Source organism: Parasteatoda tepidariorum, chromosome 10 (assembly GCF_043381705.1).
Source record: "Parasteatoda tepidariorum isolate YZ-2023 chromosome 10, CAS_Ptep_4.0, whole genome shotgun sequence".
NCBI lineage: Eukaryota > Metazoa > Arthropoda > Arachnida > Araneae > Theridiidae > Parasteatoda > Parasteatoda tepidariorum.
This window is the reverse complement of record NC_092213.1, coordinates 843,359-860,593: the sequence shown is the minus strand read 5'-3', so window position 1 is coordinate 860,593 and position 17,235 is coordinate 843,359. Positions and strand designations below refer to the sequence as shown.

Below are 17,235 nucleotides of genomic sequence, written 5' to 3'. Positions count from 1 at the left end.
GCGTTGATAGGAAATATATATATATATATATCTGTGTGTGTGTGTGAGAAGTTGGAAATCTGTGCTGTGTTAGTGCAATGATGAAGACTTTTAAGATGTTTTAATAAAATAATTATTTTAATGTAAAAATCTGGTTATTGTAAAAAAAATGATTGCTAAGCGAAAATGGGGGTTGGTGAGAACAGCGAAAAGAAACTTGAAATTTAACAATTTTTTATTTTGATATAGCACTCTGGTTATACTCGAAACAATGATTGTGAAGTAATAATTGTTTCACGATTGTAATTCAATAAGCGAAGCACACAAGGGTTGGCGTTCCGTAGTTAGACATAAATACATAATTTTAAATTAATTTGTAATATGTTTTGCATTAAGCAATAAACTATTTAAAATAAATTTTTTTTTTTTAAATATTTATTTGTTTCACGTATCCTTTTAAAAACGTATTTATTACTTATAAAATTTGACTTCAGATTGACTTAGGCGCTCTAAAAACTGTTTTAAACACCCTTATTTAAAAAACCCTTATTTATAAAACTCCTTCATTGAGAAAGAAAATTACTCTTTCTTTTTCATCTTTTAGTTCTTTTTCTAAAGGCACAAATTAAAAACATTAAAAACACTAAAAAAAAAAACTGGTTATGTATCATCTGTTTCATTCCAATCGAAAGTGTTCTGGAATAAATTGATCGATGCCACCAGTGCTTTCGAAACTTTATTACTAAGTCGGGAGAAAATAACACCTAAAAAGACAAAAAACGGTGTCACACTTTCCAGCGTGACGGAATGTTACTGCGCATGCGTTTGTGCCGAAAGGGAGTTTACCTGTCCTTATGTAGGCCAACTTGTTTCGGTGCTAGTTTTGGTTCTTTTCTTTCTTTCTTTTTATTTTTTAATTTCATTGCAAGTAAAATTTCAAGAAGGGAAAATAAAAAAAATAAAGAATGAATGAATTAAAAAAGAAAGAAAAGGAGTAGGAGAAAATGGAGATACCCGAAGAGTGGTTTAGAGTAAAATTCGGCGTCTTAGAAGACGCATGTGTTTGTGTGATTGCTCCAGTTGTGTTTCACTTGCGATACGTTCCAGTGGCTCTTTAACGGATTAGTATGTGTTCGATACGGAACATAGCCCTGCAGGTAGGCCATAGCCCGGTGGGCAATGTTTTAACCTTCCCTCAATTTCTGTTGTTTATAAACTTTTTAAGTCGGATGATAGTTTCTTTTTATTTTATACATGAATTACATCAAAAACATAAATCATTTCTGCTTTGTTAGTTAGCAATTTAAGTTATTTAAGTCTTACTTTAATAAAATATTTTCCAATGCAATAATTTCTTTTTTAATTATTTAATGTTTTGCTTTTACAAAGTATATTTCAAAGAGTGTAGTTTGAAAACTTGAAAAAAAAAAATCCGCAATTATTAAAAAAATATATTTTATTGGAAAGTGTTGAAAGAATATGCTCCATTATCAAAATACCACTCATCAGAGAATATTCAAAGAAAATTAACAATCGAAAAATTTCTTTCATTATAGAATACTGAAAAAAATAAATAAAAATATCTTCATTATAGAACATGTGAAAATTATTTTGAATTATAAAAAGATTTCACTTTATAGAATATTAGAAAATCAAATTCATTTATAAAAGTATATTTCCTTTAAAGATAATGAAAAATTATGTTTGGTTATAAGAATACTTCTCTTTAGAGAATACTGGAGAAAAAAAATTATAAATGCAAGCATTTTTCTGTTCAAATCATGTTCATTTCCCAAAATATTTTTTATTACATTTTAGTAGAAACTCATCTTTCGGTGAAATCAGAATGGCTATTGAGAATCCTGAAAGCTTTTTTGGTTTTTCCCGTTTGTGAAAAAATTTCCAAAATAAATTTATAGATGAGGTTTCATGTAAAATCGGTATTTATATCTTAAACGTACTTTTTTCTCAATTTTTTTTTGCGTTGATAGGAAAAGCAGAAAAGCAGTTTTCTTTTTAGCTTTCTTAGAAACAGTTTCGAGCCCTTTCTGCATTAAACGATTTAAATCTGAAACTTACGTTTGAAAATATTAGTAAACTATATTTATAGAAATATGATTCATTAGAGAATATTAAACAATTATTTATTTATAAAAATAACTTTCACTAGAGGATTTTTAAAACATCAAGTTTGATAGGCATGAATTTGTGAATAGAAAATTAATGAATTCAGTGGAGATACAAGCAAGAGGAATAGGCAGCTTAAACCTTTCCGGGATATGCGTCTTTTTCATACGGGGAAGCTAACAGCCTTCTATTTTTGCATAAAAATCGTATAAATTAATTAAAAAAATTATTTTAAAGATCTGTTTATGAGCTCTCGTTGAGTAGCTTTTAAAGTTGACGATAAAACTTTCTATAGGTTTTATAAACTTATTACTCAATAGAGGGAAGCTATGGACTGTACACAAGTGATCTTCGCTTAATATTTTTCAAGAGCAGCACATAAATTTGGTTCGTCGCGATACAACAAGTGAATAAAGGAAGAGTCGGAATGATTTTATGAATTTGTTGGTTATATCCTTTAAATAATGTAAAAAAATTCGAAAATATCACCCAATTAATAGTAGTAACTTGATTAATAAAGAAAAATCGCATTTTTATATTTCTCTATTTAAAAAATTATTGTAATTTTAATTAACGATGCATTCGATTTGTCATTAAAGTAGCAAATGCTGTTTGTAACGGTCAGAAGTTGAGTTGTCTCCTTGACATAAAAAAGCAGTTGAAATTTAAACTCCTTAAAGTTATTCAAAAAGGGATCGGTATTATTATTAAAGATACATTTGCGATAAAATGACAAATGAAACTTACCTTTTTCTTTATTAATTTTTTAAAATCGTTGTTGAAGAGCTAACCCAATTTTTGGGTTTAGGACTACTAATATTAAACTCCGCAGCCTTGTGATTCTGAACCTAATCCAGAAGACAATGGAACTCCTGGATATTGGGAGAAATTTGCCTTCATGGAGGAATTTTTGATGGAACTAACCATCATTTGCGTTAAATGCAGAGGAAAACCACGAAAACCTCCAACGGTTAGCCTAATGGCAAGGGCACTCTAACCCATGATCCGTCTACCATTGAGGATATTTCACGTCAGCACTGTGGTCGGTGCAAGCTGGATATGGATTCGTCTACCAGCCATTGAAGGAATTCGAACTCGGTTCACCTCATTGGAAGGCGAACGCTCTATCCGTGAGCCATCAAAGGTTCAATAAAAACTTCTTAAAATAATTGAAAAGTGGTCGGAATTTTGAGTGGCGATAAAATAAAAAAATTGTGGGTTAGAAGATGAGTGAAATTACCAACAGGTAGAAGCTCATGTATTCATGTATTAAGCATATGTTGTTATAACTCTGTCCATCGCTATTTTAAATTTTAGCGAAATGTGAATTCAGGATAACTTTAACTCAACGATTCATTGCAGAAAAAATTGCTTTAAAATACCAAAATTCAAACACATTTTAACAGGATAACTTCCCCACTCCACAATCATGCTGCAATTTGTTTGCATTTAGATAGTTAAAAAAACAATTTCAGCATTTGAAACTATTTATTTATTTAATTTTTTTGCTTACTCACTCCCCCCCCCCCCTAATTTTAAATGTGGGTGAAAGAGAGGTTGAAATAAAAAGTTTCTCCCGCGGTATCTCTAAAAATTTTAGAAAAAGAGGAAAGAATAATCGAAGCTGGTTAATAGTTTAATTTGTACATAACAAAGACTTTATATTAAAGAAAGGCATTGAAAATGTTAATTTTAGATTATTATTCCTTCATTTTATTTTCCAGTTTCCTGAAATATTCTATTTATATAAAAAAGTTCCATTCACAATTTCACACAAATTCTACTTTTGTAAAACTATCCTATTTTGACACATTGATTATAATGCTTTTAAAATAACTTAGATTTCTTGCTTCGAATTTATTTTAATTTAAAATGAATATAGTTGGAATTTTGATTTTCTTTAATTTATAAGTAGTTCCATTATTGTGTTAAAATAAAAATAGTACAAAATGACTGTGAAATAATTAAAAAAAGGCTATTTTATAAAATCTTTCGCAGGATAACAATTGGATACCACGCGAGCTTTTATTTAGTCCGCTGACCAGTCAATTCCACTTCGAAAATTTTTAAACATTTTTACGAAGGGTCTTCGATCTTGCTGCCTTCGCTTTCAAGCCCAACAACTGCTTAGAAACCGTTTTTGTTTCTTTAAGCAAATTGTTAAATAAAAAAAAAAAACTTATTCATTTAAAAGACTCCGAAATAGTTTTTTTTTATTAATATAGAATTGGTTTCGATATTCTGATTCGATTGGGATTAAATTTAATAATTTTGCTTACTTACTGTTAAACTTCATCCAGAAACTTGTTTTTAAAATTCTTATTTTAAAGCTACATATTTTTCTCAAAAGATATTATTTAGAAATAGGGAAAAGGACAATTATTACTATTGCTTCGAAATTTTAAATAGTTATTTTGTACTAGGGAGCCCTCATCAATCCCGATGATTGAATAATTGCTGTTTCTTGACATAAAACAGTTCAAATTGTTCAACTAAAAATATGTATTAAAAAGAGCATTTGTGCCTCCACGTCCAAACATTTTCCTTATGATACTATTAAGATGAACATAAATCATTTTTTTAAGTAATAATTTTTTTAAATAACATTTAAAATTAAAAGTATATTGTTATGACAAACTTGGAGAGTTCACAACAGAAATTTAATATATTTACTAACCAAACGGACGGATATATTTTATATACAATTTTTTGCCTTTATCACTTTGTGCATGAAATTGAAAGTAAAGTTCTAAATCATTTAACAAATCTCATTAACAATAACTCATAATTTTTTCTCCTTTGGGCAGTATATTTTTTAAGCAAATCAACTGATTAATGTGAATCCCTTCTTCAATGTTGGCAAGTTCGTACCACGTCAGCAAGTCACCATCGAAGGGAATTTAATTTTAGACTATGTCAACCTTCATCTAATAAAAAGGTACCTCAAGATGGAATCAATTTAACAAGTCTTATTTACTAGTGATTTGGCATTCAATATTTGTAGTGGTAGTTACGCCACAATTGTAATTTGTACCATAAAATAACAATTGTGAAACGGTTAAGAAGATCAGAAGCCGATTTTAATAACTTTATCTTAAAATGTGGCATAGAATTTCGTTATTCTAATTATAATAATAATAAAAACAATTCTCCTAAAGTCTGAATTTAGAAATCAAAGAAAATCGAAAACGTAATAACAGTGCAGGTTAGCTTTAAATTAGGGAATATTTATAGCAAAACAATAACTTCGACTTATATCAATTTTATTCTGATGACAACCAAACTAATAATAAAATTAATGTGAGAAAACGAGATCCTACCATGTGATTTTCCAGCCAATAAAAATGTATTGACAACAATGGAAAACTGCGACACCTTCATTAGATTTTTATCTATAGTAAGATTCATTATTTAAATTGACACACGTTGACTGAACACAGTTTTGCATAAAATTTGTTATAAAAAGTAATTAAGAAGGAAACATGACTTATATATTGCGTAATAATTGTAAATTGGTGACTAAATCTCATTATCATTAAATGTTGCATTAAAAGGTCATTCTACCCGATTACTTTATAACAAATAAACTGCACATTCATTTTTAAGCCTATGCTTTTTAAAATATCTCTGTGATCAAAACAGAAAAGAATAAAGATACCTTCTAAGAAACAGTTTCAGATAAACAGTTTAGCTAACAACTCTACCCTTTCTATAAGAAAAATAAATCGAAATTTTGCTGTTAAATACCGTAGTAACTTCATTAATTTTAAACTGATTACATCCAAAAACATTCTGGATAATCTTTGTTGATTAAAGATACTACCTTATGGTATTTTTTGGCAAATAAGAATGCACCAACAACAAAGAGAAGCAGTTTTATACTATTTATAAAGGGAATTGCACATTTAAAATTGAGGTACTAAGAAGTTAGAAAAAAAAATTTAATTGTTAATTGTTTAATTTTTTTTTTCTTCATGAAATTCTAGAATGAAAATATTTCAAAATTATACATGAACCTCCATTTCCTAAGCATCCAATTTCACTTTTTTTCCTAGTAAATGGAGCAAAGTTTAAGAGAACCGATAAAGAGTTCCTCCTGTAGATTTGGCCTAAGTGATGCTCCAATTTCTGGACATTTTTTTAAGTTAAAAATATATCGCTCATCATGTTGTTCCCTTTCTGTTATCATCCTGGTAATCTTCTTTTAGGTGTTCATTTCCATCCACGGTATAAAATCAGAAGTTACAAAAAAAAGTTGAGTTTTTCGCAATTTCATTTAATAAGAAAGTTCATGTTAGTCTTTAACAAAGACATCTTGTTGCTTAGTTTGAAATAAAAAGTTAAAATGTCTGTTTATGCAGCTTACTTTTCCTTCCTCTATTCGAAGATCACGCTAAAAAAAATCAAACAGATTAAAAAAGTTTCTTAAAAATTATTTCTGCTTAAAAGTGTTCTCGGCATTCTCTTTCTTTGTGCGTTATTTTTTTCTGTGCAAAAAATCAAAAATTTTATTACTAATTGAATTTTTGCAGTTTCATTGAATTAAACATTTTCTGTCTATCTTATAATTAAAAAAATGAGCTGCCTAATTTGAAATTAAAAGTAAAGCTTTGTTAAAATGCCCGTGTATTCAGTTTACTCTCTCCCTCAACTGTAGGAGCGGAAAATAATGGCGCAAAATTAAAACATGAATTTTTTTTATTTTTTTTTTTTATAATTTCTTAAAACCGATTCTGATTTTAATGTAAAATATGTTACTCTTCATGTTCTTTTCTTTTATCTTCCTGGTTATCTCCTTCTATCCTCCTTAGTTATCTTCCTGGTAATCTTTTTTTAGTTTTCTTTTCATACTGAAAATCTACAGTTTTATAAATAATTCGAATTTTCCACAGTCTCATTTTATTCTAAGTTGTTTATGATTGTCATTGAACGGTAAAGAAATCTGTTAAAAAATTATGGGTTTCAAAAAGCTAAACGGAAGTGTGATCATTGAAGTGACTTTTAAAAAATATAGCACAATAAACGATCTAACAAAAATTGGTTCGCTTGTATGACCGCTGGCTCATTACGTGACTTTTTTTTAAATGTTCACTCAGACATTTTACTTATCGTCCAGAATACATTTTGTTAATAAATATTTTTTTTAACGTCATTTATTCGATTATACTTATTCGGTTTACTCATTATAAATTTAGAATCATTTTTCTTCAGATCTATTTTCAAAGTTACTGAGTTTACCAGTGTAATTAAAATTAACTAAATTAAATATAATCAAATTAATTATAACTAGGGTTGCAAGTTCGGCGAGCTCACATATTTCTGCAAATTATTGAATTGTTAATTTTTTTCTTCTAAAATTTAGGAATTATACGAAATGACATTTGTTTAAAATGTGAGATTTTTTTTAATTTTTTGCTGCTGGGCAATGGAATTTCTAAATCCTTTGCATCGATAAACTAGTTTTGCAATCTTAGTTGTTCTTCCAAGGAAAAATAAAAACAATAAAAAAGAGTACGAATTTCTTTTAAACTTCCTAAATACAACTGTTTTCAGTCTCTCATTTATAGTAATGTTTTATTACTATTGCATTTTAACTATGTTTTTTGTTGTAAGCGTTAATTTTATTTCGTGCAAAATTGGCAGATAATTTATATTATTGCTATTGAAAAAATGTCATTAACACACATAGTTTCAATTTAAAAATAAAATAGGATTTATAGCGTAGGCATTCATTTATTAAAGACACTTTTGTAGACCGTCAATGAAAAGCAAAACTTTTGCTTTTGTTAAGACTAGTAATTTCTATAAATGTATAAAAACAAGACCTTAAAACATTTTCGGTTGGTTTAGGCTGACAGCACATAATAAAAAGACAAAGCATCAATGAAACTCATCTTAAACTTTTTATCAATTCTTTTCTAACTATGACCAATTTTATTTTCAATGCACTCAGTGAAAAGTCCTCTTGAACTGCTTGAAATTTTCTTTTTTTTTCTATTTTCAAAATAATGAGTATCTTTCATTTATTTAGGTACAAAATTATTTAATCCATTTCAACAGTAGCGGTTCTTTTGAAAACGATGGATTAAAATGTTTGTTTATCGGCATTCAGGAAGAAAAGCGAAACATTTTATTCTCGATAAATCCATTGAAATAAGAATTTAGAACAAGTAAATAAAACTTATTATTAAAAGCCATTTTAAAAACAATTCTTTTAAAAACTTAAATTGTAAAGTTTTATTCAAATGTGCAGACGATGTTTCATTTGTTCTTATTTACCAATGCGGTCATTGCACGTTGTTTATAGGGAGAAGACAACTTCTATCTTTTTTCATATTTAATTTCTTTATCTCTTTTCGCAAACTATACTTCAGACGATTTTAACAACTTTTTTATGCTTCTTTAATCCACTTATTGAAAAAGGTATCCTCCTATTTTTTATGTTTCACTAAAGGAAACTGATAACACGATTCGTTTTATTGTTTCAAAGATTTAATGTTTATAATACATAAACAGTAATGGATTCTTCAATTAAATTCTGTTATTTACCTTGTGCATAATCTAACTGTATGAAACCAAAACGAGTTTGAAGAGGAACTAGTAATTTTGTTCAATAAAGCACAACGAAAATAAATAAACTATTTTAAAAAGAATCTAAATGAGCTCACAATTTCAACTTATTATTAGAAATGATACATTTACATTGTGTATAAGTGATTTCTTTTTATATTCACATTCGTTTTGAATGTTTGGATGAATTATGAAGCAAACTATTCCTACAAAATAATTCTTTCTCAAATAGTTTATTACTAAGCTTATTATTTTAAAATGGAAAAATTAACAAAAATTTTTGAAAAAAATGGTAGATATTTTTTTCTTTTCATCTTTAGCATGCCTGTAAAATTACCTTCAAAAACTGTTTGGAGAAAAATTCGAATAACTTTTCAGAATTTATTATTATTTTTTTAAAATTCTTTTAAACTTGTTTTTTTACGAATTCATATTTAAAAATAATCGAATAGGAATTACCAACTACAAAATGTTCATTTGTTCAAAGCTTGACATGAAACAAGTTTTTCGTTGGATAAACTTTCAAAAAATTAAAAGTTACCTTTAGTCGAGTTTAAAAATAGCTAATTTGTAAGAAACAAATTTAGAAAGAAGCTCCACTGAAAGAGTTAATTTGTGTCTATTTGGTATTTTAGGAAAGGTATCGTATTTTTACAATGATATCAAATGATTACTCAATATTTTGATTATATGTTATAAGAAATGTTGTTATTCTCATAATGCATAGTATATCGTGCATTGTTTAGAAGCTGTTCCTCTTTCGACAAACAATATGTATATATTATAAAGAAATATTTTTTTGGCGTTAACCCTTTTGTGCCAGTTGACGCGTATACGTGCCAGCATTAAAGGATCCCATCTCCCGTCCAACACACTGGTGTGCCAGAGCAATCTCTCGATCATTCCTGGCCGCAACATATTTGTGACAGTGTTATGGAACTCTTTAAAAAACTATAGTTTTGGGCAAAAGACGACATTGTACGCCCATAGAATGCGAGATATTTGTAGATTTGACCTTCTACTCGAAATGAGAAACATAATATTCACATGCACGCAGTTTTCGATTATGAGAACATGAAGAACAAGATGCGGAAAGGAATTATTCCCAATCTTTTAAAATGAGCACGTAACATTTGTTCTGTATTTTAGCTAGAGTGTTGTGCATTTGGGTTTGCAGTCCAATTTTCAATTGATTTTTAGGCCATGAAAACTTCGCATTTTCTCGTTTTTACCGTTACTGTGTCGTAGCGTTAAAATAATTTAACTGAGTTAAAATTTTTGTGCAAAAATGTTTTTTAAAAGATAAAATTTAAGTAAAAAAAGCATGTCAATAAAAATATGTACAGTATATTTTTTATATAGTCTACAGTACATTATTAAAGAATAGGTTCAAATTTGGCGGTTTTATGGATGGCAAAAAAACCTCCGGTCCAGGTCAGGCGCTCGCGAAATAAACTCTCGGCCTCAGCGATGCACGCGTGTTTACAATTCCCGTCGCGAAACGGTTCTCTATTGACACAGAAAATAATCAGCCTTTTTATCATTAATAAGATTGCCAAAAAAGTGCAGGCAAATATACGAATTTAAGCAACTGAGAACGTCCATTCAAATTTAATAAACATTCCTATAGATCAAGTGTTATAAAGTTTCCCAAATTAAACTTACTATTTATATTTTAATACTATTCACTCGGATAATGTTAAACGGCAGCGTATTTTGATTTCATTAATGGAAAGTAACATAAATAAGCAGTTGAAACCCATTACTGAACCGTTACTTCAACATAAACAAGCACATTAATCAGTATTTTTAAGATACCAAGGACATCAAGTATTATAATTACGATATCTTAAATGCTTCCCTCACAAAGGTCGAGAAAGCATTCTTAAACCTTTTGTGCTCGTGGAACTAAAGAATCTTTCCACACACCTCAAAATCCTTGAGAGAACATTCAATTTTAAACAAAAGAGAATGAACTATACGATAATTGTATGCAGGCATGTTAGGTTGTAATAATGTATTTTCTAAAGAAATTATTGAAGTTTCAAAAAGTAAATGCTTTCAAACCTATTAGGAAGAATATTACATTAGATATTACAGTTATCTGATGTTCGGTGAAAACACTAATTTATATAATTATTTTCTCAGAAATAAAAAGAAGAACCTAATAGGGTAAATAAACTGTTACACATTTAAGCAAACTTTTATTATAGTAGAGTAAGTAAAAACTAACTTTTTGTATTGGCATGTTCATTAATTCTATACATTATAAGCAAATTTTATGTTTCTTGTTACAAAAAGTGTAAAAATCAGATTTCAAGTTTTAACTTTAAAGAATTTACTGGGAAATTTTATATTGAAAACTTCAACAATGAAGCATGTTAAAATTGACTTTGACTTACACAAAATTCAAGTACTATACAAACAAACTTTACATTAAAACTTTCAAAAGTAAAAATTATGCGAATTATATCTCCTTGTAAGAAAATTTTAAGGATAGCTTTTTCAGTCCCCCCCCCCCATGAGTAGAGAAATTTTAAAATTACTCTAACGGAAAAATCGGAATTGTTATATGATTGGTATAACCATAATATCGGAATTCTGAAATATAATACGATATAAATTTGGTGCAAACTTGATAAAGATTCAAAGTGATATTTCAGTTTAAGTTGAATTACAGTATGGTGTTGTTAAGAAGTACATGATTCAAGTTAACACTATACTAAAGGTGAATTAAAACGATAATGTTCAACACGTACCAAAATTTTTAACGTAATAATAATTTTAAGTATAGACTTAAAAATGGAGGAGACAACTGTATCCTAAACAAGAAGATTGTTTCTTTCAGAAATTGGTTACTTAATCAAAAAACTCATATTTTAAAAACTTGACGAGGTTACTATATTACTGGTTTATGGTACTATTTTGTTACATATCATATTTAGTATATTTGTAATGTATGTATACAAATGATAAATTTTTGTAATGCTTTGATAATTATCTTTCAGAAATAGGGTTGTTTAAATAATTAAAACAGCAATAAAAATGACATGAAATGTTTATCGTGATTCACTTTTCTTTGCATGTCCCGTGCAGTTCTTCTGAAGAGTCCTATGGCAAATATTTGCAGAATGTTTTCTTAATTAGAAATTCCTTACCCCTAATAATTTGTCCCTGATTAAGCAAGGTCTTAATACTTTTTGTTTACTGATTGCCCTTGTTTCAATAACAGGAAATGATAAATAATGATTGAAACCGGTAATGAATTAATTCCTAAGTATGCTTAAGAATATTAATTTTATTGAAACACCAAATATTAAGCAATTTCTATTTTATTTCATTCAATAATCTTGCTTTTACACAACGCAAGTTTTAGTTTATATCTAAACAAATAGTTGGTTATTAATAAACAACTGAGGGGGTTAAGTTCCCTGTTCGCTGCTGCTCACCTACCCTGATGAATATTTCGCAATTATTATTGTTTCTTGGTGTAAAACAATTTTTTTTTTTCGAAAGTTGAAGTTTTATACTTTCAAAGTATATGTCCTAAAAAGATCTACATATGCTTGCGTTTCAGCCTCCCCTCCCCTTCTCATGTTCAAACATTTCCTTGATGATTTGATTAAAATCTATTTGTAAACACAAATAATTTTGCTTATCAATCATTTTTTAATATAACATTTAAAATTATTACGAATTTGATGAGTGACAACAGTTATCTAATATTCTCTTTTACCAAACAGGCTGATATATTAAATGCAATTTGTGAATGCATTCCATTGGGCATGAAGCTGATCGAATCTCTTTTACTGTAATTTATAATACTATATTTAAATTTGTTCCAAAAATAATAGTTAAAAAATGGCTAATAAATTTAGACACGGCTTTAAATTAGTTTATCATAAAATGTAGCGTATTAAAGTAATATTATAGAATTACATTATAATAAAGAAACAAACTCTTTTAATTTTAAACTCTTAATATAGAAAACAATTAAAAACGTAATAATAGCAGAGTAGAATAAGAAAAAGATAAATATTACTGGTATATATCTTTAAACTACACAAATTTCTAGGGGCTGCATTTTAACTTTGGTACCCGGTTTTGAGCATGCTCATTGCTTGAAAATTATGTAAATAATTCAAAATCTATTCCCTACTCATTTATCATTACGTAAGAACAGTTCCGTGATCATTTCTGCACATATGTATTATTTGAAGGAAAAGTTTAAACTGATTTTTGAATTTTTCCATGTAAATAAAAAATAAGGACAATACAGTGCTGGAAAAAAGTATAAAATCACTGAAGAAAGTGATAAAACGTAATAAGAAAGGACTTACATGGTTTTATTTTATAATATAGCCATAGATTACGACATAATAAAATCAAAAGCAAAATGAAATTATTAGCGAAATACATCAAGCATTACTTTATGTGTCATAATGAGATTTCAACATAAAGTAAATGGGGGAAAAGTATAATGTCGGTACAATTATTACATCAATTATCAATGTGAGATCCTTTCGATTACATTTATCAATCACGCATTCATGAACTCAGATAAAGTTCGTAAAATGCTAGTATTAATATTGTTCCAAGACATTTTGATTGCAGCAATCAAATCCGAATTGCTCTTGAATGGTCTGCCAGATCTGTAAACGTCATTTATAAATATGCCTCAAAGATTTTCTACCGGATTCAGATCCGGGCAACGAGATGGCCGTTCAAGGAATTTAACCTCATTTGATTTCATCCAAGTTTTAACTGAATATGAAGGATAAACATCTGCATCGTCCTTTAAGAAGATCCAGTCTTCGGATACTATAAGAGGAGCAACAGGCAATAAATGATCTTTTAATATATCCTGATACAGAATTGAATTCTTTTTAGTTTGTATGAATATAATTGGAATTGTATTGCCTATTGTAAAAGTGGCCCAAACCATAACAAACCCACCACCTAATTGACGTTTGGAAAATAAGGAAAATGTACTGCCTTAGAAGCTTGGTAATTTTACTGCCACAGCTTTCAGGATTCCTGGGGTAACTATTCTTAGACCTTCCTATTTTTTTTGGCAATTTGAGAACCCTTCAATCCCATTTATTTAAAAGCTGAAATTCTATCTCGTTCACCTTCCATTAAATTAGTTCCCTTTGTCATTGTATTGCTCGTGCTAACTACCGACTTTTATTAAACTCGAATTTGCTTCCTGTACTGGAGCAAGCAGCTTTCTTGCATGTTCAATATCTGATAATGGCGTAATAAGTATCGACTTTATTCAAGTTGTTTTTCAATGATTATGTAAATTTTGGTATGATTTAAACAATATGCGTAATTAAAATTAAAATTGTGATGCAAAGCAATTAGATTCTATATTTTCAAGTAGAAAATAAATTTGCATATTCAGCCGTAACAGTGGTGTTTCATATTTGACAACTTTTTTCCAGAACTGTAATAATAATAATTAAGAAAGGCATTTTTAGCTTTTAATAAATGAAGAAACATTCTGGAGCATCTACCTAGGTAAATATAGTCACCAAAATTTTATACCGAGCAGTCGCCCTTCACCTAAAATAAAACAGTACTAGATACATCGGCAAATACCGGGCAATGACACTTAACCCTAAAAATCATCTGTGTGGATTTTGTTGCCTGGCAAATTTATAACAAGCAGTGCACTTAACTTAAAAACAAACAAACGTGTATGCCTTAAAGAAGGAAGTGTATGCCGCAGCGCAACTACATAAAATGCAGTGGCGTTTGACCATAAAAAAACATCAGTGTAGGATGTATCGCTGAGTCGCACTTTACTTTAAAAGCATCATAGGATATACCGAGCAGTGGCACTTAACCTAAAAAAAAATATCAATGTAAGGCATGCCGGGCAGTGGCACTTAACCTTAAAAAAAACATCAGCGCAGAAAATACGAGGCAGTGGTACTCAGCCTTAAAAAACATTACTGTAAGATATACCTGGTAAATGCGAATCGGGCTTGTTAATTAACCTTAAAAAACATCTGTTTAAGGTATACTGGAAAAGTGTAAACCTTCCGTATTCCTTTCTATGTCATAAGTAATAATGTGAAAAATTATAGGCCTGTCTGTATTCAAAAAATCATTGCCGTTTAATTAAAAAAAAATCAGATAACATACAAACAAAACAATTCAAATAAGACGAGTAAAAGCAAGTAAAAAAAGGCGATCAAAACAGTATTTTAAAAATCATTCTCGCTGTAAAAAGACCCCGTTTTTCCCTTTATCCCAAACTTTCATATTTACCTTATTTTTCCCTAAGTACCAAAGTTAGAAAACAGGCTTTAAACATTTTACTAAATTAAGGATGCGAAAATATTTTATAGGAAAGCGATATATTTATAACTTATCTTAATTTTATCCTGACGATAGCCAAAGGTATGTGGAAATCAATATAGGAAAACAGGATCTTACAATGTGATTTTCCGGATAATAAAAATGCACCGAAAACAATGGAAAATTTCATTCTGTTTTAATGTTACATAGAAATTTATTGCTCGTATTTGAGAAGGTTCATTAAAGTAATAATAATTTCTGATTTAGTAACGCTTTGATTGCTTGGTCGATGAACTTGAAGCGTAATGCCTTCGTCATGTCAATCCTGTGACATCATCATTGTATTTTTTATGTATTGCTAGATTCGCTACAACTCATTATCGAAGTAATGTGAACTCACTTTTGTTTTGAAGCTGTCAAACAAAATATATATTTCAAATTTAGTGTAAAAAAATTTAAACGACAACCTAGACGTAAAAAGAAGAAGAAAAAAATACATCTGCAGCATGTGATTCAGAAACTCTAAATCGGAAGTAACGAGCCCGTGGTTAATAGATAAATTCACGGAATAATTTTTTTTTCCATCTTGTGAGTCGCAATAGAAGATTAGGGAACAAAACTTAATTCTGATCACTAATTTAAGAGAAAGTAGGTATCAGCACAGCCTGACAAAGGCAGGGGCATACGGGGCAGTTGCCCTGGTCCCCGACATCAGAGGGGCCCCCAAATCGAATAGAAAGTTTATTTCACGTTTCCTTCTTTAATAAACTTTTTTTAAACAAAATGTCAGCGCAGTGTAAAATCCATCAGTTTTAAGTTAGCTTCATCGTTAATCTATCGTATGAACACGATCTATATTTCGTAAATCCATGCCTGCATTTCAAAAGCCTGCAAATCAAAAGCCTACATTTTTTACAGATCTGAAAATGCAATATGTTTTCAGAAATATAGGCTTTTGATTGACTTAATTAAGCCATCGTAATTGTGAAAATTTAGCTGATTTCCGACCTAATGTCAGCAAGGCATGAATTTTTCACAGCTAGATGACAAAGGTAACAATCAGAAAACGACATTCGGCATGCGATGGACATAGAATTATCAGAAAATCAATAAAATGGACAAGGATATTTCATCTGACCTTCGGAGGGGGCGGGACTTTATAGCTATTTTAGGTTCTAATCAATTTTCTTGTTATCTATAATGAGGTGAAAAATTTAAATATCTCCATGAAGTTCCATTATTCTTACTGAAACAGTAAAGCAGAGGGGGCCCCTAAGGAAGCTTTTGCCCCGGGCCCCAATTAGGCTAAGTCGGGCCCTGTGTATCAGGCGATATTTTGGAGAAGAGCGAATTTAGATTTAAGATGAGTTTAGGCCATCTGAGAATTTTTTTACCAGCTGTAAGATAAAATAGTCGTTTGCGAGTTCTTTGCTGTTGCAAAATTTTGTAAAAATAATGTTAGTTTTCAAAAAATCCATTAAAATGCCAGTTAAATTCTTTTTTCAATAAGCTCCGATGAAATTGTTTTAAATGCTAAACTAAACAATTCTTTTGATTAACCAATGCATTAATGTTTATAATAATAAATGGTTTCACAGATATAATATATGGTACAAAAATGTACCAAAATCATCGTTCAGAAATTAAATATACAAAATAGAAAGTAGGGGTAGCCCAACCATAACAAGTAAAATTTTGGTGACCGCTATTGAATTCGCAAAATCAAAGTGAAAGAAAAAAAAATTAATATCTTGCTATAAAACAAATCATCTTAAAAAGTATCGATACTTTAAAGAGGAAAAAAATGTACATGTTTCCCACTCTGTTCTGTCAATTTCTTTTCTACTGAGTGCCTTGCTTGAAACATGACTTTTTTCCATTTTAATAACGAAGCAAATTTCTTATTGATCAGCATAAATATTATGCAAATAGTAAATACAATGTTGTAAGAATTTTTTTGATTATCATAATTTTTTGCAGATAGTCATAAAGTATTAATTGTTAATAAATAAATATAAAAACTACTATATTTGTGTTTTTTAAACTTTCCTAATTTTTTTAAATAACCCCAGATCAATTAAGTGTTTCTAAATGTGTCTAATAGCATCGGCATCTTTTTTGTTCGATTTTTTAATATAGAAAGAAATTAGACTATTCGAAGATTATTATTAGAAGAATTTATTATTTTTTATTATAGAAAATCAAAGGAATTAAATAAAATCTTACTAATTAGTAAAAATATCTTAATAC

The 17,235-nt window shown here is 29.0% G+C and overlaps 1 protein-coding gene across 1 annotated transcript in view; it reads left to right on the top strand.

The window, feature by feature from the left end:
- The first annotated feature begins 843 nt into the window (after positions 1-843).
- The window catches only part of LOC107447800 (endochitinase), a 106,072-nt gene continuing 89,680 nt past the window's right edge, over positions 844-17,235 (top strand). Inside the window, exon 1 of the mRNA XM_071186833.1 lies at positions 844-1,136. Within this exon, the coding sequence (XP_071042934.1) occupies positions 1,107-1,136 (30 nt within the window). The 5' untranslated portion in view covers positions 844-1,106. The remainder of the gene's footprint in view (positions 1,137-17,235) is intronic.